The following is a 26,164-nucleotide window of genomic DNA, read 5'->3' as shown; positions in this document are numbered from 1 at the left end:
AGATATGGTAAGCTGATTCTTTTAACTATTTCAAGAAAATTAAACGATATATTTCTAATAGACCAAAAAACAAGGCTAGTATTCCTAAATGTTAGATTTGTCAATTGTGAATCAGATTCAATTCATAGAAATTATCACTCGTTCTTGTAGGTTATTTCAATAGTCACCATAACTCTCATAAACTTAATATGTAATGTAGTTGTAATAACCAAATTCATAATAAAACTATCCAAAAAAGCAGTAGAGTTGTCTCTAAATATACTCCATAAGCAATAGAGCCACAACATCCAGCTTCGTCGATATTACATTTAATTCAATACTCGTTATGGACCGCCAGACCACTTCCTTGATGATAGATGTTTTATGAGGATGAACTCTAGCTTAGAAAATTTTGAGAATTTGAAATTATTCCATAGAGTTGGAAATTGTGCTAGAACTGCGATTGTCATGTAAAGATACATTGATAGTAACTCTAAGAGTCTATTTGAGGGACTGTATAAGAGATATAATATAAATAAGTTATCATATCATATTTAAATCTAGTTAATCCATAATTCTATCATATTATGTCTCTCTAATTGAAGTTTATATCATAAATATGAGTTGAGTTAGAAACCGACATGATATGATAAGAACAGTAGTTATCAATTATCCTTATAAAATATAATTTAAAATACAGATTAAAATATAATAAAATATAAATATAAAAAAATTTATAAAATCTAATCTAAAATATAAAAATATAAATATATAAATATAATCAAATAGAAAAATAATTAATATGATTTAATATTAAAATTAAAAATAAAATATTAATAATTAATTTAAAAATATTTATGATTTTAGACAAGAGTAGTTTTGTCTTTTTATATAATTTAATAAATTAGTATTTACAATTATAAAAATATGAAAGTTAATTGAAATTTTAAAATAAATATAATTTGTTTACAATGTATTCTTGCTATTTACATATGATATATATATCATATCTTTATTTACATTCTAACAAATAAAATATAATTATTTGGTTACTCGTGATTTTGTTTTGAAAATTTAACTTGTTTATTTAGTAGCGTCAATGGATAGTTTTAATATAAAATTATTTCATTGCTTATTTATTTATTTTTTTTGTTAATTTATAATATTTAAAATATAATAAGTTAATTTTAAAAAAACTAATATGGAATTGTTCACAATGGTAATTTTGTTATTTAAATATAATATATATTATATCATATCATGATTAGATGTATATCAAAATTCATGACAAAATAAAATATTTTCATGTTTGTATAAGATACAATATATGATAATGTTTATCCTCTCACTATCCAATCAGATACTATATTATCCTTATACAGCTTTATATCATATATCATGTCTCTTTCTATCATGTGTATCAAATGGGTCATAAGTGTAGGTGCACTTTCCATTCCAATTCCAATATAATAAACCAAACACTTTATCCACTAATTTAATAGTATTCCTCTCTCCATCTCATAATAATTGTCATTTTAGTAAAAAAAAAAAATTAGTCTCAAAATAAATGTCATTCTCAATTTTTAATGCAACTTTAATTATTTTTTTTCAATACTACTCTTCAATAATTACTATGTGCACAACTTATAATTTATAAAAATTATTGTACTTTACATTGATAATAGTGTAAAATTCACCAATAATTAAAATGGGAAGTTTGATAAAATGAGTTATCTTTTTCTTCTAATTATTATATTTCTTAATACGTGTGCAAAAATCTTAAACAACACTCATTGTGAGACGAATGAAGTATTCGATGATATACAGTTGTAGAAGTGGTGGTGGTGGTTGTTAATTGTTCTTTGCGAAGGTGTACTTGTACATATTTCAACAATCGAGTGAGTTTGTGTCTGAGAGTGAGACATTTTAGATTTATAAAATTGTGTCTTTTAACTTGTGTAAGGTGTCATTTTATGTCTTATAGGGTTTCTACATGAAATAAGTTAGGATTATGAGTTTTGCGATATGTGATTTATGCATCACCGTTTGATTTCAAACGTGAGCCTGTGATGATGAATGATAATGGTTGCCATCAGATGGCCTCAGAAGGATGTCCAAGTGATTTTTAATGGCCACTCATCTCAAATCCAATTGATTATGTTGTTATACTCTAATTGAGAGATATGCCATGTTTAAATGTGAGTTGTATCGAGTTGTTCCTAAGTCGGCAAAATGATAACAAATGTTTTAAAAATATTGATATATCTATCTAGGATTTTATTAGTAAAACTTATGGGAGCATAAATGAGTACAAAAAAGAAAATGAGCTTAAAACAACTAAACCAACCTCCTTGAACAATACTAGTAGAAAAAATCTAAATCACAAGCATGCAAATTAGAAGCTCCGCCTTCTAATTATTTTAAAGGCAACAATGATGCTAATCTTATCGTCAATAGATGTTGGGGAATGAGGATTGTTATCAAAGACGATAAGTCAATAGATGTTGGAAAATGACAATCGTTATCAAAGAATATCAAAGTCAAATATAACAATTGTCAGTTGAACTATGAATGACTTCAACAATGTGACCACAATTGAAGACAAATTTTGTTAAACATAATAATATTTGCCATTGATTTTTGTTTTCCACATGCCTTTATTGGAAACAAAGTATAAATATCTAGTTAGTACCTTACTATATTCCTACTGAGGTGATAAAGCTATAGATATCAAATATAGATTAGATTTTATTTTCTTCTCTGTTGGTGTAAATTATGTGGGTAAAAATTGTAATAAGGGTGCACACTTGCTAGCTCAATATACTAATTCAAATCCAAACTGGATTTTAATTTAAAAGGTCCCATATGTAATTCAGGCCCAATCCACATTGGATCTAGCCCATTCAAATTAACAAAAGGTTTTTACTTTCAAATAAAAAATTAATATTATCTTTTACCTCTTCCCTTTTTTATTGTTATTTACCTCTTAAAAGTTATTGTAAAAATGAAAATTTATAATAATGTCCTTTCATCTGATTTAGTTATAAGATTAATTAAGATATTTATCTATTTTTTTTTTGTATAAATCTTTTATTATTAAAAATGTGTATAATTAATACTTTTATTTTATTTTATTTTATTTTTTATTTTAAAATAATGGTGTGTGCGTTGCATGTCAACAATTTTATATTTTTTTAATATATTTTATTTTCCATATATTTTTTTAATCTGATTATAGATTTAAAAAAAATAAATATTTAATTATCCTACATATTTTTAAATTATTTGAGAATTTTTAAATATATATCTAAACTAAAAGAAAATTATAATGAATTGCTTGAACTAATATAAATTTTGTAATCAGATAATCCTATTATAGTTCAGTTAGTCAAACTTTTATAGAATGGCCTAATTACAACAACTATATTAGTTTAGGGATCTAATTACCATAGATGATTCAAAATGTGAGCTGAAGGGAAAAATGATTTAAAAAAAAAAGGGTTATATATATTTTTAGTTTTTATAACAAAATTTGTAAACTTTAAGTCTTTTAATTTATTTTAGTTTTCTATTTTTGGTTTTTAGTTTTAAATTAACTATTGTGTATTCTTCGAATTTTTGAATGTTTTTTTACAGTAATGTTTAAGATATATTTAACAATTTCTTTATATAAAATTTAGAATTTTTTAATAAACGATAAATTAAATATGAATTTTTAAGCTTTTTGCGCTTTTATTATGTGTATAAATGATGAGTTAGGTCGGGTTTGGTGGGTCTCTTACCGGATCTCAATATTTGATCGGACCAATTTTTAGGTTTACGAGTTCAATAAAGACGAAATAGAATAAATTGATGCTGGGTTGGTCTCAAGATGAGTCGTCAACTAGTAATTCTTGAAATTTTCTTAAAAAAAAAAATTAAATTTAAAATAACTCATAACAAATCTTCTATGTTACAATTTGTCAATTCATTCAAAAGTAATCTATTAGACCCATAGATCTTTTACCATATAATAATCCTTCTCTTTAATCAATATTAGTATCAAAATAACATTGTTTAATAATAATAATAATAAAGAAAAGGATGCAAGGAGGAGAAGAAAATTGAATACGTAGGGAAGAGAAAACTTTTTCAAACACTAAGTTAAGTAAATAAATAAAAACTTTTATATTTAATGTATTTTGGAATGAAATCAGTAACACAGAGGGTGATCGAACCCATTTTTTTTTTATCTTATTCTTATTTTATTTTTTTAAATTAAGTGAAAAAGTGAAAAATTTATAAATCAAATCGATTTTGCGGGACGAATCGAGTGTTATACACCTCCAATTTTCACTATTGAAATTCTTAAAACCTATAAAACCAAGGATTAAAGTCTAATAATTTAGAAATTGATGATTGAAATCCTATTAAGTTAAAATTAGGTGTAAAAAAATGCAATTACCCAAAATATTATCTAACTTACATTCTTATTAATTCTTACAAAAAAAGAAAAAATGAGACCAAATAGTGAGGGTAATTGTTGAATGTTGAAAGTGTGGTTGAAGTTACAGGCATTGGTCCGAAGTAGGATACTAGGTAGGTGGTACCCTACATGTGCGTGTCTTGTGTTTTGTTCTTCCCTTTCTCTTCTTCTATAATTCACCAACCCAACAACCTCATCACTTTCTATTCCGTTTTTTTTTTTCTTTTTTTTTTCTTCACCAAGCATTGAAAAACAAAATCAAATATTCATCTATAAATAGATCCATCACACAACAACCACATCGTTCGTTCATAAACTCTTCCTTAGATCCAATCCAATTACTCATTCTCTTTCCGGTAAAATTCTCAGATCTCAACTTTCTTCTCCTTTCTCATTTCTTTCATTTTTCAATTTGTTCTGTTCAATCTTTAAAATCTTAAAGCTTTGATTTTGATCTCAATTTTGAAGTCCCATCAAGCTAATTTTGGATTTTTTTTCCACGAGAAAAATTATAAGTGGAATAATTTGGGATTTTATAAATTTATTACATGTTTTTTTTTAGTAAGGATCTATTTAAGTGAAATATTTGATAATTGAGTTAGTTGGTTGATGAAATAGATTAAGAAGAAATGGCTCGCAAGAAGATCAGAGAGTATGATTCCAAGAGATTGTTGAAGGAACACTTTAAGAGACTCTCTGGCAAGGACTTACCAATTAAGTCTGCACAAGTAAGTGTTCTTATCATGAGATACCAAGTTTGAAGTTTTAACCTTTATTTTATTATATAATGTATAGCCTATTAATTAATTATTATGCATAGGTTTATAAATTAGCTAAAAGTAGGTTTGAAGTTTGTAGTTTGAAGTTTTTGAACCTTTATTTTATTATAATTTAATTAACTAAATGTGGGAAATTTTAATTGGCTGTGTTTTGGTAAACAACTTAATTAAGTGCTATTTGATAAGCACTTATGATATAAGAATTTATGTGTTAGTTGTCTGTCTCTATAGTTGAAGAACTTTTGGGAAGTAGGAAATTTTAATGGCTGTGCTTGGGTAAACAACTTGATTAAGTGCTCATTTGATAAGCCCTTATATAAAAAGAACTTATATATAAGTTGTTTCTATAATTGAATAGCTGTTGGAGATGATTTCACGTATAGCTTTGTGTAAGCTATTTTCAATTTTCATAAGCTATTATGGTAAGTTTATGAAAATAAGCTGAAAATGGCTTATGGCATTGGGCACTTCATGAGCTATTCGATAAGCCCTTTCATACATGTATATACATGTGCTTATGCCATAACACAAGTTTAAATAAGCTTAAAATAAATGTAACGTGTTTAAATTTTTTAAAAAGGTTCACTTTTTGAGAAATCAATAAGCTTTAACTATATTTGCCTGGTTCAATGTAGCGTGCATATCAGACTTGAGTAACTAATTTGTTTTGGTTTGTGATTCAAGGTTACAGAGGCCACTGATTTCACAGCGCTGCAAGACAAGGAACCTTGGCTTTCTTCTTCAAAATTGGTTGTGAAACCCGACATGTTATTTGGAAAGCGTGGTAAAAGTGGTTTGGTTGCCTTGAATTTGGATTTGGCACAAGTTGCTTCATTCGTGAAAGAGCGTCTCGGTAAAGAGGTGATTTGTCTCTCTATGGTTCTGTCTTTCAAACCTTACATCCATTGTCTTGCATTTTATGTTTTTTAGTTGTTTTAAGTATTTTCCTTTCAACCCTTATTTTAGTCAAGTGTTTATTTGAACATATAGGTTGAAATGGGTGGATGCAAGGGACCAATATCAACTTTCATTGTCGAACCATTCATCCCACATAATGAAGAGTTTTACCTTAACATTGTTTCTGATAGACTTGGGAACAGCATAAGCTTCTCAGAATGTGGAGGAATTGACATTGAAGATAATTGGGATAAGGTACTGCAACACATCCTTTTCGTCTTGCAGATTTAACACTGTCTATGTCCTGCATTATCCATAAGCTACAAAGTTCTGTTTTCATATTTCAGGTTAAGACTGCATTTGTTCCGACAGGAGTGTCTCTTACATCAGAAATCGTTGCCCCACTTGTTGCAACCCTTCCCTTGGAGGTAGATTAAATTTAAGTTTCACTACCAATTTGTTCTTTTATGAACAAACTAACTTTGGACATTTTACGTATATTTATGTATCTGCAAATTTGTTTCATTCTTGACATAAATCAATCAGACCATCTGAATGTGATTGAATACCCTGTATTTTTTTTATAGATCAAGGGAGAAATTGAGGACTTTCTCAAGGTGATTTTCACTTTGTTTCAAGGTATACAAAGTAACAAAATATTTATTAACACACCACTGGATGGACTTGTGCAATCCGCTTTATTGACAGTTACATTTAAATGGTACCATTTAAAAATATTATATATTAATTTGTTTACTTTTCTTGTGTTAGACCTGGATTTCACTTTCTTAGAGATGAATCCTTTCACATTGGTTGATGGAAAGCCTTATCCTTTGGATATGAGAGGCGAGCTAGATGACACTGCCGCTTTCAAGAACTTCAAGAAGTGAGTTCTTTCTTTTTAACAAATGCCAAGTGCTATTTTCGAGGACAGAATACACATACTAATTTGTACGGATGGATATTTTGCAGTAAATATTTTTAAATGAACATACATTGTTGTATTGGTTGCAGATGGGGTAACATTGAATTCCCACTACCATTTGGAAGGGTTATGAGTGCCACTGAGTCTTTCATTCATGGATTAGATGAAAAGGTATACTAATATAACTTTTTGACCTAAATGCACAATCTTATTCTATTCAGTTTATACTGTGTATGTATAGAAAATGTGCGTGTTTGTAATATTAACGACTGCTTATCATATATTCAAGTTCCATTGAATTTCTCACAACAGCCATCAATAATTTACCGATGAATGTAATAACTAATAATACTGTTACTTATAGTTATGATTTGATGTTATTGGTTAATTTATACACTTGTTTAATTTTTGCAGACAAGTGCATCTCTAAAATTTACCGTGTTGAACCCAAAGGGTCGAATTTGGACAATGGTTGCTGGGGGAGGTGCTAGTGTCATCTACGCTGACACAGTGAGCTACTCTTTTATCTTATTTTAAAACCAAATTAACACTTAATCTCCATATTTGTAGCATGAAGTCACAACTTCTGTACTAACTACTAAAACAGGTAGGAGATCTCGGCTTTGCATCTGAGCTTGGAAACTATGCAGAATATAGCGGTGCACCCAATGAAGAGGAGGTTTTGCAATACGCCAGAGTTGTAATTGATGTAATTAATTTTTTATTTCTGCTTGACTTTTGGTGTACCTATCAATTATAGAGACTGAACAATGGTGCTTACATGAACGATCAGTCGTTGATTGAAGTGTCGAAAGATACTATAGGTATTCTGTAGCAACAATAATCATTTTATTTCTTTTCAGTGTGCAACTGCGGATCCTGATGGCCAAAAAAGGGCTCTTGTTATAGGAGGAGGCATAGCTAACTTTACCGACGTTGCTGCTACTTTTAGTGGCATAATTCGGGCACTTAAAGAGAAGGTAATCCCTATGATCATATAGCTTTGATTAGTTATATCATGATAGTCTTCTTGTAGTAAAGTAATTCATTTTTGAGCTATTGTGATCCAGGAATCGAAGTTAAAGGCCGCAAGAATGCACATTTACGTGAGGAGAGGGGGTCCTAACTACCAAAAGGGTCTAGCGAAAATGCGAGCACTTGGAGAGGAAATCGGCATCCCCATTGAGGTCAATTAATTAATTCATGCCTTTATTGATACTCCGTCTGTGTCATTTACAATATTTATTTGTCTGTTTATATTATCAATGAAACATTAATTATAATTTTCCACTAATATATCCTTATTTATTGTACCTCAACCCATCTAACTACTCCACTAACTACTATTATTAAGGGTATTTCAGTAAATAAAACTCATTTTATCATTGAAATTAACATAATCATTTTCTTAAGAACCGCGTACAACTCAAATGAGACATATATAGTGAGACGGAAGGAGTAGTATTGAACAATCAATTCCAAAATTGTTTTGAGGAACAATCTGTTGATCCTTTTAGATATCTTCATTACAGGTTTATGGACCTGAAGCAACAATGACTGGTATATGCAAAGAGGCAATACAGTGCATTACTGCTTCTGCTTAACTCTCCATTTCTGGTCAATGCTTCCTGGGTATCGTGTCATTCGCAAGTTGAAGTTAATGTTGATTATTGATTTACTTTCCCGTTCCTGGAGTTTGTATATTTAGTTAGACCATATGTTTATAAAATCAAGCTATCTAAAAAGAGTGGTTGAGAATGTTGTCTCATTTTTTGTAGAATTTTATGGTACTGTCTTGATACAATAAAGAGATTATTTTTCTTTTGATTGATACCTGTTTCTGTGTGTTGAATCTGTTGATATACTTTCTTCTGCTCTCCACACACACACAAAAGCATGCTTCTGGTTTGCTCAAAATAAGCTCTTTAAACTAAATAAAAACTCCACAAAACTGACTTATAAGGAGACTATCTAAGCCTTATAAGCCCTGTAACTCCAGTCGATGTGTGATTCTCTAGAGTTACTCATGTATTTTTCATATATATATATATATATATATATATATATATATATATATATATATATATATATATATATATATATATATATCACCCTACAGTTTGTACAATTTCTGCTATTTTTTTTTATAGCTGTATTGCTAGAACTTCTACATATTTATTTACATCCAGATTCTACTACCTACCCTTTATGTGAGAAAGTGAAGGGTAAAAGATGTGTATAGTATTTTCCTAGTTTATAGAGATATTTCTTGGATACAAATATGCTAACTAATTTCCACAGGATCATTTATAAGCATTTATGTTGTGAATCCTTATCAGTACATTTTTCTTTTATTCTTGCTCTCTAGTTTAAAGCCTTTGCTAGGGTTTCAAGATGTTTGGAATATTATAAAGAAATGTTACATTCAATCTTAAAATGATGCCATTTTATCACCACTTGAGAAGGAAGCTTTGTTGAAATCTAAGAAGAAATATTATAAGTGGATTTTTGGTAATAAGGTATTGGCTATTGATTAGATCGTTTGTGCTATTTGAGTAATCGAAAGATTTAGTTAGATTCAATGTTTGTTAATCAACTGGTGAGTTTGCCTCAAATCTATGAATAAAAATTCAAGAGAAGGCATAATTTGCCTATGGAGTAAGTCCACAAAGTTGAAGCCTCTTTGAGAAAAAATTGAAACAAAATGAAGTTAAAGAAAACATGGTAAACTAAAAAGTAATATTTTGAGTTTGAGACAATTTATTATTGAACAAAATATTATATGGTCTAAAGCAAGCACGAAAGACATGGAATAGGCTAGCATTGACAAGAAGTTTCAAAATAATGCATTTGTTGGTTGTCAAAATTACCATTATGTTAAATATTTTGAGTTTGAGATAATTTAAAACTTATGATAATGGTAATATTTTGTTTGTTTGTCATTATTTGGATTAGCTTATCTTTACTTAGCTTTGAAGTGAAGCAAATGGAGAGTGGCATTTTCATATAAGCTCTATATATACTGTCTTTATAACTTATTTACAAGCTTTTCACAAACTGTTTTTTAACATGTGGACACATTAGAATCGATTTTCATAAACTTTTGAATAAAATGACATTTTAGTCCTTCACAAAATACAAGCAAAACATTAATTTTTGAATTTTGTTTTTAGTCTCTAACGAAAATAAACTGCGACAATTTAGTGTTTAAACCACAATATGACATTGAAACGTATGCAAAATTGATGACGTGTATCATTAAGTCATTAACAGCGTCCATGAACTTTTTATGTTGTCTTTGACAAAAAAATGAGATAGTTTAGTCTCTTATTTAAAAACCAAATAAAAAGGAAACAACACAAATCTTCTTGGCTACAAGTGAGAACGAAAGATGTGGAAACGAAAACTCTTGAAAAGCAAAATTGCGATTTCTTTTTGTGTTTTTGTTTTTAAATTGCAATTTATTTCCTTTCTATGAAGATTTTATTTATTTATTTTTTTGAATTATTATGTGACATGTGGATTGTCACATAATTCAACCACATTTCAAAAACAAATAAAAAAAATTAACAAAAAAACTCAATTTATTTTTTGTTAGAGACTAAAAATATTATTGTTTTAGGGACTAATCTATTCCCATATATTTTTTATATTTTTTTGAGTGACCAAAATATCCCTTCACTCTAAACTTTTTCGAGCACTTGCATAAATTATTGTAAATATTGATGAAAATATGTTCCAATTACCAAGTTACAAACAATCTTTAGTAGTATTAATCAAAAATATAATTTAATGGTTCAAGATTGGGCTAATAAGGGTGGCGTGAAAGATAGGCCATTATTTGAAACAAAGTCTCATTCTCAAGGATTTTCTTACCAAATGATCCCAAAAAGGCTTATCTCGAAACTTTAATGATGTTTCTATGAAGAACACTTCCCACATATTTTGGGGCATTTTTCTCATCCTTGCTACTAAAAAAATCTTTTATTCTTAAAGTGTGCTTAAAATGATTGTCGTCTATGTGTTCACACATTTTAAAAATGATAAATAAATGAATGAAAAAATATTGTATTTTTTACATAATTATCTATATAACTATTATTATTAATTATTGAAAAATGTTAATAAATATCTTTGAAGCACTTGTTAAACAACATAAAAAGAAAACAACATTTTGAGATTTGTGTAATCAATGTTTTGAAATTTTAAATAGTATTTTTTTTATTTAAAATTATACGACAACTTGAAAATTGTAGTATCAATATTAATTTAGGAGTAGAATTGGCTTAATCATTGTATAATGATTTGACATTTGTACCATAATTTAGGGGTAGAATTGTAATCTCACAATTAATATTGTATTGAAAAAGAAAAAAAATAATTATGTTAAAAAAATTTGTATATATTAGTACAACAATCTTTTTAGACGGGTTCTTAAAACAAATTATTTTAAAATTGTTGAAATACTTTTTAACAATATAAATTGTCTTAAATGCATTTTCGAAGAACACATACTTTTTTTTAGTAAAATATATTATGCGATTTTTTAAATTAGGCTAAATTACATCCGTGGTCCTTTAACTTAATTTCAGGTAACGTTTTAGTCCTATATCTTTTTTTTTTTTTCCCGACTTGGTCCTTTATTTTAATTTTAAGTGACAATTTGATATTTTATGTTTTAAAATTTTAACAATGTTATCCTTTTTTATACAAAAATTCAAAAAAAAATTCAATCAAAACTCATAAAATTAATTATATTCTTCAATATAATACAAATTTCATCAAATTCGTAACGCAAATCTTCAAATAAACTCATATTTTCATACTTTATTTGATATTATTAGGAATAAAGGACTAAATCGGGAAGAAAAAAAAAGATAAATGACTGAAACGTTACCTGAAATTAAGTTAAGGGACCATAGATGTAATTTAGCCTTTAAATTATATAGAAATAGCAAATTAGTTTTTAATCTTTTATTTGTATCAAGTTAATTTTTTATCTTTTGTTTTTGTGTCAAATTAATACTTTATATTTTTAAATATTAACACAGTTGATCATAATTTCAAATCAACTATTTAAAACCAAAATTCTTTATATTTTTTCAATAAACTAGTGTAATTTTTAAGTAGTTTTAATTGCAATAATCATAAAAGTATAACTCTCAATTTAAAAAATAATTAAACAAGAATTTTTTGAGTGATATACATTTTATTGATGGACAACAAAATTGATAATAGAATTTTAAAAACCTATAATTTAAAATAATTCAAATAAGATAAGAATTACAAATAATTCAACCTTATAACTTTTACTAACATTGATCCAAAAAATATTAAAAAACTAATATGTTATCTTGGTATAATTTAAATGATTATAGAACACATTTTGCTTTTTATGTTGAAGATGGGAAAGTAGCACTGATAAGGGAACATAGAGGGTGGTAGGAAATTGGATTCGGATCAATATAGATAAAGGCATCTTTTTGTTTTTTAATCCGTGAGTCTATTGTGGTTTGTTATGTGACAGGTTTATGAGGCTTTATAATTTCACTACAATTAAGAATGTTAAGGTGGTGATATGGTGCAAAGGGGGTGATGTGGAGTGGATTTTAATTGGGAATCACAACAAAATTTGTTTGAATGGTAAAAGGATTTGGTTATAAAGTACCCTTTGTTGTTAGATAATATTTTAAATAGAAGATATAGCAACTACAATTTTGTATGCTAATTAAAAATAATTTTAAAATATAAGTAATAATAAATTTAATAAATATTTTGTAATTATTTATAAAATTTTAAAAAGATTGTTATTTTGAAAATCCACTTAATTTTGGGTTTATATTTACATGAGTGCTTTCTTTATATTACATTTAACATAAAAAATTTACTTTTTTTTTCTTGTATAGCACGACTGTAATTTTCCTTAAGAATGCAAACAAACAAAAAGTCCAATAACTTTTATGGACATAAAGATTCATCTTTATATGCTCTAAATTGAAAACAAAAACATCCAAAGGGAAGGAAAACAAAGAAGAAAAGGTAAAAAAAAAAAAAATCAACTATTTTCATTCATCAAATCAAGTGATAAAAAAAAAGTCAAACGCATTTTGATAATACAACCAACAAAAATCAAATGAAAAATCTAAATACAGACGAAGAGAGGAAAAAAGACATGCGGTTGATACCTCCATCTTCGAGAATCCGACGACCCCTCAGTCGAACACCACCACCTCTATCTCTGCCTTTTTGTGACCGTTGTTGAATCCAGGGAAAGACTCTAATTGTCGCACTAGTCTAAGGCATGTACTTCCTCTGTCTCACCTTGTTTCTTTTTTTTTTTAATTTCTATTATTTAATCAATTCGTTTCTTTTTTTCGTTTTTATTATTTAATTAAAATGTGTTTTGAAAGAAGTTGCGACTATTATTTAATTAAAATGTATTTTGAAGGAAGTTGCAACTTTTATTTAATTAAAATGTGTTTTGAAGGAAGTTGCGATTGTCTATAGTATTTTTTGTTATATTATTTAATAGATCGGACTACATGCGCTATCTTTTTTACTATTATTTTATTTTTGTCTTTATTTTTGGTTTTATTTCATAGAATCATCTAAACTTGTTTATATAATCAAATATTTAAGGGTTAATTAGAGTTTTTTTTTTAATCTTTGAGTTGATATGATACAAGTTGTAACAACCTCTAAAACTCATTTTTACAAAATATTAATCAATAAAAAATTAATTGAACGCCACTTGTGAGAGCTTGGTGTTTTAAAACTTATCTTCACAAACAAATGAATCAATAAACAGTTGTTTTTAAATAGTTAACTAGATGTAACATCTTTTCAATTTTTTAGTTTTTAAGATACAAGTTGTACAATTTAGTGGTTTTAAAACTCCTTCTTATAACAAAAATAATAAAATTATACTTAAACAGGTTAACTAGATGTGACATATTTTTAGTTCTTAAGACACAAATTATACAACTTGATGATATTAAAACTCATTTTTAAAATTAATTATTTAAATCAAACAAACTCATTTTCTTTTGTCAAAATAAATTTTTTTTATCGTCAACAAAACAAACTTTCTTTAAAAACAATTAACACATCCGCACTTTTACCTAAGAACTATGTAGCTTTGATTTCTTCATTGCACATAGAGATACGCATGAGTAAAATTGCAGTCTTGTCAAACACAATAATAGATTTTTTGTTTCTTCTCTATTTTAAGCACCTTTTTATTTTAATATCACACTCATAAAAAAAATATATATTTGTATTTATTAATAAGAAGAAAGTAAATATTTTTTATGTTAACATAAATGTTGCACAATTAGTTACAGATAACTGTTTTTTTAACGGATGTCGTAGGGTGCTAATATCTCTCATGCTCATAATTGACTCCCAAACTCTAAACTTGGGTTCAAAGACCATTGTTTTTTGTATTTAAGGTTTTTCAACGTTACCCTATTTTAAATAAATTTTGGTGGCGACTCCATTGAATTCGAGAAATACTCGTATTTTTAAGCCGCGACAGTTGACGACTCAACTGGAGATTTTTAGAGAATCATAAGGACTTTAGTCACGAGTTGAACTAAGTGGATAATGAGATTAGAAAAAAGAAAAACTTTACTTTTAAAGTTTAAGTAGCTTGATATAAAAAGTTTAAGAGACATCAACAATCAAATGAAAATCATACAACGTGATAGTTTCTTTAATAAATATGGGAAAATCCTAAACCTTTAGGCAGTAAATGTGCAAATAGGGACCATCACTGCACTAGCCCAGTATTACGATCATCTTTTAAGATATTTCACCTTTCAAGACTTTTAATTGACTCCAATATTAGAACAATTCAAATAAATATTGAGTTATTCCTTACAAAGAAAATTCTTATTGATATACTGGACAACTCCTTAATCTGAGCACATTTGCTGAAGTGTTAAAAATTAACATAAGAGAGTTGACAAATAAAAAAGAAGAACAAATAGTTATTCATGGTTTTTTCAAGAAAATATCTAAAACAAAAGACACAAGATTTAACCACTAAAAAAGAATTAAGTACTTCTATAGATATTTTGACACTCATTATCTATGATATTGCTTTATTTCAAAATTTTAATAGTAAAATAAAAGATAATAACTTGAGATGAGAGTAATGTCCATAATATTAAATAGAGATAGTGCAATTAAAAAAATAATTAAAAATACATTACAAATTAGAAGTTAACGATGCTATCAACGGTTCCTTCTCTTCTCCCTTTCTTCTTCTTTTTTATGTTTATATTAGATTATTATTGTTAACAATGCTATCACTAAATTATCATTATATATAATTTTATTAAAAAAAAATAGTATATTTATTTCATTCTAATAATGACAACAATACAAATAATAATAAAGACATATTAATGATAATTTAGACAAAGAAAGTTGAGGTCTTAAAAATATTATAGTTCATTAGAAGAAATTGGGAGAAAAATTAGATTTTTTGATATAGAAGATATATGTTTCTTCAGAAAAATTAGATTTTACTAACAGTTTTTAATTTTTAATATATAATAAACAATATCATTTAATTAAAAAATTTATTTATAAATTAAAATAATGAAAAAACTGATGTGACATTTTTTTCCACCGACACAAAAACGCCACGTCATAAATAGAATAGCTAAATCACTAAATCTAGATGAGCACTAAATTTTTTTCTTCATAAAATGTAAAATAGGAATAAAAAATCTAAATTTCAAAATTAAAAAATTAAAAGTTAAATTTTGACAAAATAAAAAGACTAAAAGCACATTTAAATTTAACTTAAAAGATCGTAAAAAAATTATTTTGATTACATTTTTTGTATTTAACTATGTTATGTTTTTCTTATCTATTTTTATGCTCTATTGAAACTTTAAATGTTTCTTAAAAATAAAAAATTTATTTCAAATTTTGTAAATCTACAATCTCTTCAAAATCAAAATAATCTTATAAGTTATTTAAACCCTTAATCATCTTTTAAAATCTTCTGAACTATTTTGGTGTAAAATTATTTTTGGTCAAATTCATGTTATTTTCATTTCATACTCTTTTTGTATAAGTGTTTTTTGAGTCAACGCCTTTTTCTAGAAGCTTAATTAAGTGTTTGTGTGTGTCCCACTGTCCCATATTTCACGCCATAAACAACAAAAACGGTGCTAATGTCCTCACTCGTTATGGCTTTGGGACCATTGTCTTTCTACTTAAGGGTCAATAATACTTTTAACTTTTATACAACAAATCAACTCTTTCATCTAAAGAAGAAAATATTGCTTACTTTATTTTTTATGATGTGGATATAGCAATCTAACTATAGAGTTCAAGATTGAAAATTATGTTTTGATATTGAATATATTATATATAAATAATAATAAATAAATAAAATCATTTTTGTGATTTCAAATAATATAAGTAAATTGGTTTTAGAAAAAGAAATTGAAAGCCTCTTCAATTCGTTACCCAAAAAAAAAAGTAAATTGACTAAATCTATTATATTTAATATTATTAGTCTAAATTCCTAAATAAATAATATCGTAAGTTCTAATATACTGTTTAATTGATGTATATTTTATATTCAATAAATCATTTTATTCTCGGGTAAAAAGTTTCAATAAAACTAATTTATAATTATTGTTTGAAGATTACTTTAATACTCGGAATTTTGTTAGATATGATATCCAAAATCTAATGGTTTAACGATATTTTATTTTTCTTTATATTTGATTGATTTAAATTCATTCCTTCAGAATATCGACGTTCAACAAACTTAAATGTACACAAGGGTTTATCATTTTTTTTTAAGTTTATATTTATAGAAAATTAAATAAACTCAACTACTTAGTGAAATATGTAATTTTGATTTATTTACGAAATTGGAGGAAGTATTATTAAAAAACTTATGTATCATCTCACTCAAACACTCTTTTATATATTTTATTTGATTCCTCATTAAATATTAGTACCATCTACGCTAAATATATAGTTCTATTGACTAAGTTCATAAAATAAAATAGTTTTGATATTTTTCTTTTCAAGATCATACCATTAATGAGAGAAGATTAACAATCTTTCTTATCATGATATGTATAGTTACCACCAAAAAAAAAATTCTTACAGATATTTTGATTAAAAAAAATATACTACTTAAAAGTTAGAAGGGCTTTTGTAAAAAAAGAAAATAAAAACTTAAGTGAAATTTAGAGAAAAAATGAATTTCTTTTTTAGTCAAATAATTTTTTAGTCCTTATAAAATTTGATATTTTGTTTTAAGTTCATATTAATTTTTTTTAACTTTTTAGTCTCTAAATTGTTTTTGCGTTTTTATCTTTTGTCTTTGCTTTTAAGTCAATTTAGATCTATCCTTCTAATTTTTTAACAATTTTTTGCAGATATGTTTAGAATATTTTAAGAATCTCTTACACAAAAATTTATAATTCTTAAACAAAAGAGGAATTAAATATAAATTTTTAAACATCAAATCTTTTAATATTTATATTTAATTAATTCATCTTTTGTTAAAAAAAAATAAATTTTTGTATTGGATATGTCTATAATGCCCTTAATATGACTGTAAAAATTCATTCAAAAATTATAATAATACACCCGAGTTAACTTAAGAGGAGAGACCAAAATAAAAAATAATTTTTTTTAGATTTGTAAGTTGAAAACAATTATAGAAATTAAAAATAAAATATTAAAATTTTATGAAAACTAAAATTTATTTAACCATTTCTTTAATCCAAGTCACTAATAAATATTCATAAAGAGTCACATGAGTTTTTATAAAGTCACGTAATGAGTTAATGACAAGAAAAAAAGACAAATAAAAAAGAATATATTTATAGTTCGTAACACCTAATTCATTTATCAAATGTCGATATTATTATGTGATACATCATGTAATTGAATTTGAAACTTCTCACATGTTTGTGTGAGTTTTACATAGTGTTTAACACATTGTTTAGAGACAAAATAAAAATACTTTTAATTTAAATTACACCTTTAAATTTATTGATGTACTATTTGAACATCAAAATAAAGATACATATTTATCTCTCATTTATCTTTTGTCTTCTATTCTATAATTTATACCGTTCTTCCTTTGCAATAAGCAAATATAGATTAAATTATGTATATTACAAAATGTAGTTACCATATTTAATATTATCTCCATCTCTAATTAAAAATACTCAATAGAAAAATATTTTATCCTTAAATATTATTTCATTTTTAAATTAATAGATACATATATTTTTATTTTATAGACATATATATCTCGTATTAATAATTATAATTTATCTTAAAAAATGAAGAAGAAAAAAAACTATACAAAATTAACTTGATGGCTCATATGAGAGAATAAGGGAGTTTAGTGATAAATGTTTGATCATCACACTCAATGTAATACTAACAAAATTAATATATTAACATTGATTATTTTAAAAATATATTAAAAAATGAAAAGTCAAAGTCAAACACATTTATATACTAATGATATTTTATGAACATCAATGTATAAAATTGACACATTAAATTTACTATCTAATTATTTTAATATATCTGAATTTATGTGTCTGTGAGGAGGAATCAAATTACATTAAAAAAGTTACATTCATTCAATAACATCATATTAATAAATATTTTTAAAAATCAGTAATTGAATTAAAAATTAATATTATATAAATTATATCTATTAATTTAAACATAAATTTATAATCATTTACTATTTTATCAAAATACATCAAAATTAACGTTATATATAATTATATTATTGACGTTATTTTAATAAAACTTGATGACAAAAAAAACGATTATAAATTAATATATATATATATATATATATATATATACACACGTTTATATGATACAAGTAAAATACAATCTAATAAAAATTAAAGTCTACTAAGCAATAAAAATACAATCCCATACACCGACGACATATATAAATCAAAATCATCCATTTATTCCATTTTATTTATTTCACCATGTTTCTAGATGTTAAAAGGTCATTTTTTTCCCTAAAAAAAATCATTTTTTTACTTCTAGATGTTAAAATATCATATATATATATTTGTTTTCTTTTACTTCTGGATGTTAAAAGATCATCACCCCAAGAGTCAATATCATGTTAATTATTTTAATGAATTTCAACTCTAGTTATTATTATGTCAAACATCGTTTCCTAACTCGGTTCTAAATTGATAAATTAATGAGCGAAAAAGCTGGATTCTAGAAGGCCCAAAAGGCCAAAACATATTGTTTTATTATGATTAATAATAAAAAATGATATTTCACTGGTTTTATAATAATTGTCACTTTTAAATATTTTAAATAAATTGTTATTTTTTATTTTGGATGCAATTTTAATCTGTTTTTCCAATTTGTATTTTCTATTAATATTATTTTCAATTTATTATTTATTATTTTATATTATTTATGATAATTAAAATATACCAATAGTTAATAAGGATAAATTGGTAAAATTACTACTTCTTTTATTGATTTATCATTAGAGCTGTTAAAAAATTCTAAACTCGAACATCCTCTTTAATATTTTTTTTTACTAAGCCCTTAATATTAGTCTATTATTAAAATAATTCTATTAAAGCTCTGATCTATTCATTTATTATTTTTTGTGGGCTTAAGGGATGAGGCTCGTAAGCTCCTATCTTTTATTAATTTTGGGATTTTTTTCTTAAAATTTTTTTGAAATTTATTTTTTTTAAAAAAATATTAAGAAAAAAATTCTCAAAAAAATTTTAGATAATTTTTTTCTCAACAAATTTTGTGAGAAAAATAAACAACAAAATTTCTCAAAAAAATCAATTTTTTTAATTAAAAAAAATTGTAAATTATTTTTTATTTTAAAAAATCGAAACTTTTTTATAAAAAAATTTTAAGAAAAAAATAAAAAAAGTTGTCAAAATATTTTTTAAAATAAAATCGAATTGAAAAGGTGGGCCTATAGGCCCACAAAATTTAAGGGGTTTTTTAGTATTGGAGGTTTTCTTTTTTGAGGCCTTTTTAATTAACGGGTTTATTAAATTGATAGCTCTATTTGTATACTTGATGTATTTAACTCATTGATAAGAGTTTAATTTTGTAACCTCAAAGCACCGCGTTCAAATCTCCTAGAAAGTTGTAAAATGACCATTAGTATCACTTTCATTACTAAAAATTTACTCTTCCCCAATTTTTTCTAAATATTATGTGTGAAATGGTCAAATGAAAAAATATTTTGAGGCATAAAGAGTTTAATGGAAATGATATTTGGAATCATCTCGAGTACTATAGTGTTCCATTTAATTCTTTTTTTAAAGAAAATAAATTAAATTAGATCTCAAGCACAAAGATGTGTCCCAACCCAAGTGATTTGACTTAAAAAAATTAATGAAATTTAGTTAAAGACGAATTATTCGAAAAAGCCCGAGTTTGAATCCTAATTGAAATAATCTTTAATAAAATTTACTTATTTCCTGATCAAACTCTAGATTAATAAGATCACATTCCATTGGAAAACAAAAGAAATTAAGACACAAAATGGTGTTCTCGCAAAACAAACTAGTACAACATGTCCTATACAGTAGTTCAGTTGGCGAGTTAAAGAATGCCAAAGAAGTATTAAGAAAGAGACAAAAGAAACTAACATAACCACTAATTTATAACACTTATCTATAAATAATATCATAATAATACAAATCGATTCTTGCACTAACTTCCACCAAACGGCTCATAAGACACTAATAAATTTAAAGCAAAACAGTAAAATACATGATCCTAAATAGAAAATCTATTAAACCTAGTTGCAATGTACCATGATTTAGGTTTTGGGTATATAAGGTGATAATGTGTAACCATCTCTTTTTGGTTGAATGGTTCACCTAATTATAAAGCTCATAGGTCTTGGTCCCCAAATATTAGGTAACCTCCCACTACTTATTTAGTGGAGGGATAAATTATTTGATTTGCACATGCTCATTGAGTATTTTGACTGAGTAAAAGAGACATGTGTTCGACATGGACTCCATTAGTATTTTGATTATGGTTCGATTCGCCTTGACTACTGAGTACATGTGACAATTGGTAAGGGGCCGAGTTATTGAATAAAGTTACGACGATCCAATACCCAAATAGCTAGAAGTATGTATTTTTCTCATCAAAATGGAAAAGTAATTTTGATCGTTGCACCATTGGATAGATGTATAAAATATATCAAAGTTCAAACTTAAAGATTTGTCTTGTAAATATGTCTCATTTATGACAATGTTATCGAGTCGATCCTTCATATTTTGAATGTTTGTCACATTGCATTATATGTTTGACATTATGTGTTTCATGTTAATATGACTAATGGATTTTTTGCTGCATAATTGAATAAATGACTCTTTGATAGCTTGAAAAGTGTATATGTGAACAACGGCTTATACTAGAGTGTCCTATTTATTGTGGTGTTGGACAATATGTGGAAGGCTTAGAACGATATAATATTATCCAATATGGTTCCCAACGCATGTAGCATAGCCACCAAAGCCAATTATGAAGCGACTTATATATCAAATACTCAACTAATTCATGTTTGTCTTGCAGTAGCTCATCACCGTTGGTTTGTTTGGATAGTTGTGCGACTCTCAATGGAAATAATGCAATCCAAAACTAGAATGAAATGGCAGCTTGTGGAGGAGTGGTTTGTGATCACACTAATGCTTTCATCTATGGCTACTCTTATGCCTTAGGGATGTGAACGATCTCACTGGCATAACTTTGGGCTATCTATGATAGTTTCGAGCTGACCTTTTCCTTAGGGTTCAGAAATATGGATATCAAATTAGAATCTTAAGTAGTTGTATCCTTAATTATGAAGAATTTTTTAATAGACATTTATGTTATAATTTTGTCACTTGTATAAAGAAAGTACTTGCAAAATCTATTCACTTTAAATTATTCCATATTCACCGTGAAGCCAATCATATAGCAAATACTTTTGCTAAATTTTGTTTTTCTTCTTCCGAGACCGAATGTGTTTTAAATAATTCCTTTTTTTTTTCTCTCGTTGTGTTGGTTAATAGGTGTTTAATTGTCTTTCATATAGTCTTTTAACATTTGTTTGGAACTTAATCCCTTTATTTTAAAAGAAATAGAGATTTGTCTTGTATTATTAGGTTTAATATTTATTTTTCTACAAATTAAATGAAACTCAATATTATCATCAAAATTTTGCTTTGTACCAATTAATGATTGTAAATGAAACAAAATTTGTTTCTATAGATTGAAAAGTTTAAGCCACAATAATTAACAACTGTTAAGAAAAGAAAAATAAATTATATATATTTACAGTTTAATAATGTCAATTTTTTGTTGATGATAATTAGATTGTATATCGTGTTATGGACAGGTGAGTGACAAACATTTTTTCTCAAGAGTCAAATTTTATTATTATTATTATTATTATTATTATTATTATTATTATTATTATTATTATTATTATTATTATTATTATTATTATTATTATTATTATTATTATTATTATTATTAATAATAATAATAATAATAATAATAATAATAATAATAATAATAATAATAATACAATTAAAACTCTAGGCAAAAAACATAGTATGTTATTTCTTCACTATTATGGTAACAAAAAAATAGTATGATATTTCTTCACTATTATGGTAAACAGTTGAAATGGAAAACTTCTTAAAAATAGTTTGTAATGAGTGGAATAAAAATAATTTATGATATAGAAAATTTGACAAATAAATATAATAAGCACTAATTAGGCTTTTCATTTTGAAAAATGCTTGAAGTTGCAAGTATATGTAGAATTGTAGGGATGACATCAGCTATGATTTGGGTAAGGTAGTACACTACATGTCGCTGTATCCGCAATTTTAAAATATTTGTATCTATACTTTTGTGGATATCAACTTTAATACTTGTATAGTTACTTATCTTTTGAGTATCTTAATGCCCGTATCTGTATTTATTATCTACGCTATAACAAAAATAAATTGATAAATAATAATAATTATTGTGATTAGATTTAATTTTTTTCCAAATATCTTAAATTAAAATCATAAAGTATTACAAACTAAAATATTTTCTATTTCAAAACATCCAAAACATATCAAATGATCTCACATTACTACAATAAATATCCAAAATAATATTTATGAAGTTTTTGTTTTTTGTTTTTAACTATAAACTACTAATAAAAAAACTAAAAATTACGTATTTAATAACAAAATATTAAAACAAATAATAGTATGTTTATTACTGAAAATAGAAAATTCATATAAGTAAACATATTTTATTGAGGGACAAATTCACACTTGTCATAATATGAAACTTAAAACATTAGTGCCCGCCTGCACTCATATCCGTTCATAATACAAAACTTAAAATATTAGTTTGGTTTGAAGTGCGAGTGTGGAGTAAGATGGATATTGTATAAGTACATGTACGCGCCTGCACTGATATCCCGTTCAATTTTGCTGATAATTACTAGTCTCTATATTTATTATGCGAGTTTTTATATTTATCTATTGTTAATTTTTTTTTTACAGGTATACATTATATCTAGATTTAATTATCATCCCAATAAAATGGTGAATATAATCTATTGTTGTCTAATTTCGTGAATATTGTATTCATACCTTTTAACACTACTCTTTCATTTTCTATCCATTTAAAGATGAAATCAAGTAACTCACATAAAAATTTATACAATGATAAAATACTTAATACTCATTTCACACAATATATAAGAGGAAATGAAAAGTAGAGAAACAGTAATATAAAGCATAAATGGACCAGCAAAGCATATAAAAAGAGATTTTGATTATCATTAAAAAAAATATATCATTGTGCCTTTTTCTTTTTTTGATATAAACATTGTAGCAACGTAAATATATTTCAAACATATTATTTTAAAGTTTCATCAAGTCATACTATTAGTTTAAAAAAATATTTAACTTATAATTACCGACAGTGATATAATATTTTTTACATTGTCTCTCTATTACAATCGACAAATTATCAACAAGGTTTATTTTTAACTATTTCAAAAATTATAAATATAAATGATTGTGATTATTTGATAGTTAAAATATATTACCTATTAATGCATATAAATTAAACTAAGAAAGTCATATCATAAGATTTAATTAAAAATATACATTATTGTAAGATGGTGAAATATTTTTATACGGTTATGTAAAAATATTTTGGCTAAATTGCAATTTTAAGCATTTATGTTTTATCCTGTTTCCGAAAATATTTTTTAGTTTTTTTTTTTCTCAACTAAATCTTTTAAGTGACATTTCGTTTGCAAAGTTAGTCTATTTGTTATTGTGTATTTGCAGAAGTGTAATTTTCCATTATTTCTGTTAAAAAAAGTATCACGTGACCATTATGATGCTGACATGTACATAATGGTGTTGATGTCTCAAATTATAAAAGTAAACGATTCTCAAATTACTCCTTTAAATTTTGAAAAAATACACTTATAATTCTTTAAGTTTAAATCAATTTTCGCTCAAATTCAATCTTCGTCTCCATCATCTTCCTCTCTACCATCTTCCTTTTCTACTCAATCTTTATAAAACCTAACACCCAAAACTTGTAATTCCGATGGAAAAACTTAAAACATTGACCATGTGAATTAGAGAAAAATCAAAATAAGAAATTCATCATTCTAAAAAAAATAAAAAAAAATGAGTTGTTGTAAATAAATAGAAATCCACCATAAATTCACTAAAAATAAATGAGTTGTTCGTACATTCAAAAATTGAATCAACCACAATGTACTCTAATAATCTGTTTCTTACAAATATCAAACACACGCATAAAGAGGTGCATTGTCTAAGAATATTTGAGTTAGTAAAAAAAAATTATTTGTAATATTTTATGGTTCAAATTTGAAGACATTTTAATAATTTTTAGTTATGAATCATAGCAATTATACTTTGTTATCTATCGACTTATTTAATAACTTGGTACAAATGGTATGAACATTTTGTGGGAAAATCCTAATAACGTTGTGCTCAACAATCCATGTCAATTACATGATGAATAGCCAAAGACGGAAGCGTACCTGTGGGAATTGCCATTAATGAAATCCTGCGATGATGATGATAGAGCCAATGGGTTGGGTGATCTTCCTCAGCAAAACACTCTGAAGACCTTGCTCTCTTGATGGGGATAGAGAGAACCAGAGAGTTTTCTCCTTTAGGGTTTGTGAGACTGAACAGTTTTGTTGTGTTTGCCTTGGGGACCATTACCCCTATATATAACTATTATTAGTTATATCCCAAATTGCAGTATTTCCAATTCAGCCCCTCATTAAATTAGAAACTGCCCGGTATCTACACTATTAATTTTCATAACTATTATGCTCTTTAGCCATAAACTATTATATATTATTTGACCCCTAGTTTATTGGCTAATTATATAATGACCCTAACACACTTTATTAATTAATTACATATGTGACCCATAAATCTTACAATCTCCCACTGGTCACACATGTATCCTTAGGAGTGTGTTAGACTTTATGACGTCAAAAATGTCATTATAATTACCTTGAGTATAATCCAAATTGTCCCGTCCATTAATCATATCAGCACATGGAACCAAAGAGGCTTTCATCATAATAAGCATAACTAAACCCATCAATGATCACCCGTACTGACACAACTAAATGACATAGACCTATTATGAAAAGTGTAGCATGAAAATTACATGAAGTTGGTCAATGCATGTCAATTTTCAACTGGTCCTACTTTATCGAATGAGATCATACCATAACTTAAATGTACAAAGTAACCAAAAACTGAATACTTTAAACTTTATTTCTGATCAGAAAGTCCAAATACAATGTATTTGTACTTTACAATTAAACATAGAACATGAATTACATAATGGACGAAACTCCCACTAAAATCAAGATTCCTCAAACTGTAGCACACCCATGTGAGCAGTATGCTCATGAAAGACCTTGGGTGGTAGACCTTTAGTGAGTGGATCCGCAATCATGGAGTTTGTCCTTAAGTGTTCTATGGATATCTGTCCACTTTGTACCTTCTCTTT

The 26,164-nt window shown here is 26.1% G+C and overlaps 1 protein-coding gene across 1 annotated transcript; it reads left to right on the top strand.

The window, feature by feature from the left end:
• The first annotated feature begins 4,528 nt into the window (after nt 1-4,528).
• LOC101493140 (ATP-citrate synthase alpha chain protein 2) lies at nt 4,529-8,878 on the top strand. The gene is made up of 13 exons (XM_004489764.4): nt 4,529-4,800; nt 5,063-5,172; nt 5,908-6,084; nt 6,214-6,375; nt 6,468-6,548; nt 6,708-6,759; nt 6,892-7,006; nt 7,135-7,216; nt 7,460-7,555; nt 7,653-7,754; nt 7,909-8,025; nt 8,116-8,232; nt 8,578-8,878. Exons 2-13 carry the CDS (start codon nt 5,074-5,076, stop codon nt 8,647-8,649), a joined length of 1,272 nt encoding a protein of 423 aa, XP_004489821.1. The 5' UTR covers nt 4,529-4,800; nt 5,063-5,073; the 3' UTR covers nt 8,650-8,878.
• The last annotated feature ends 17,286 nt before the right edge of the window (nt 8,879-26,164 follow it).

This window comes from Cicer arietinum, chromosome 8 (genome assembly GCF_000331145.2).
Source record: "Cicer arietinum cultivar CDC Frontier isolate Library 1 chromosome 8, Cicar.CDCFrontier_v2.0, whole genome shotgun sequence".
NCBI classification, from domain to species: domain Eukaryota; kingdom Viridiplantae; phylum Streptophyta; class Magnoliopsida; order Fabales; family Fabaceae; genus Cicer; species Cicer arietinum.
Note: the sequence above shows the minus strand (reverse complement) of the source record. Positions and strands in the feature narration are given on the sequence as shown.

Excerpts from the sequence above, each read along its gene's own strand:
- LOC101493140 (XM_004489764.4), top strand. The coding sequence starts at position 5,074 with ATGGCTCGCAAGAAGATCAGAGAGTATGATTCCAAGAGATTGTTGAAG. Across the intron at positions 7,755-7,908 it reads ACGCCAGAGTTGTAATTGAT|TGTGCAACTGCGGATCCTGA; the intron begins GTAATTAATTTT and ends ATTTCTTTTCAG. Across the intron at positions 8,233-8,577 it reads AAATCGGCATCCCCATTGAG|GTTTATGGACCTGAAGCAAC; the intron begins GTCAATTAATTA and ends TCTTCATTACAG.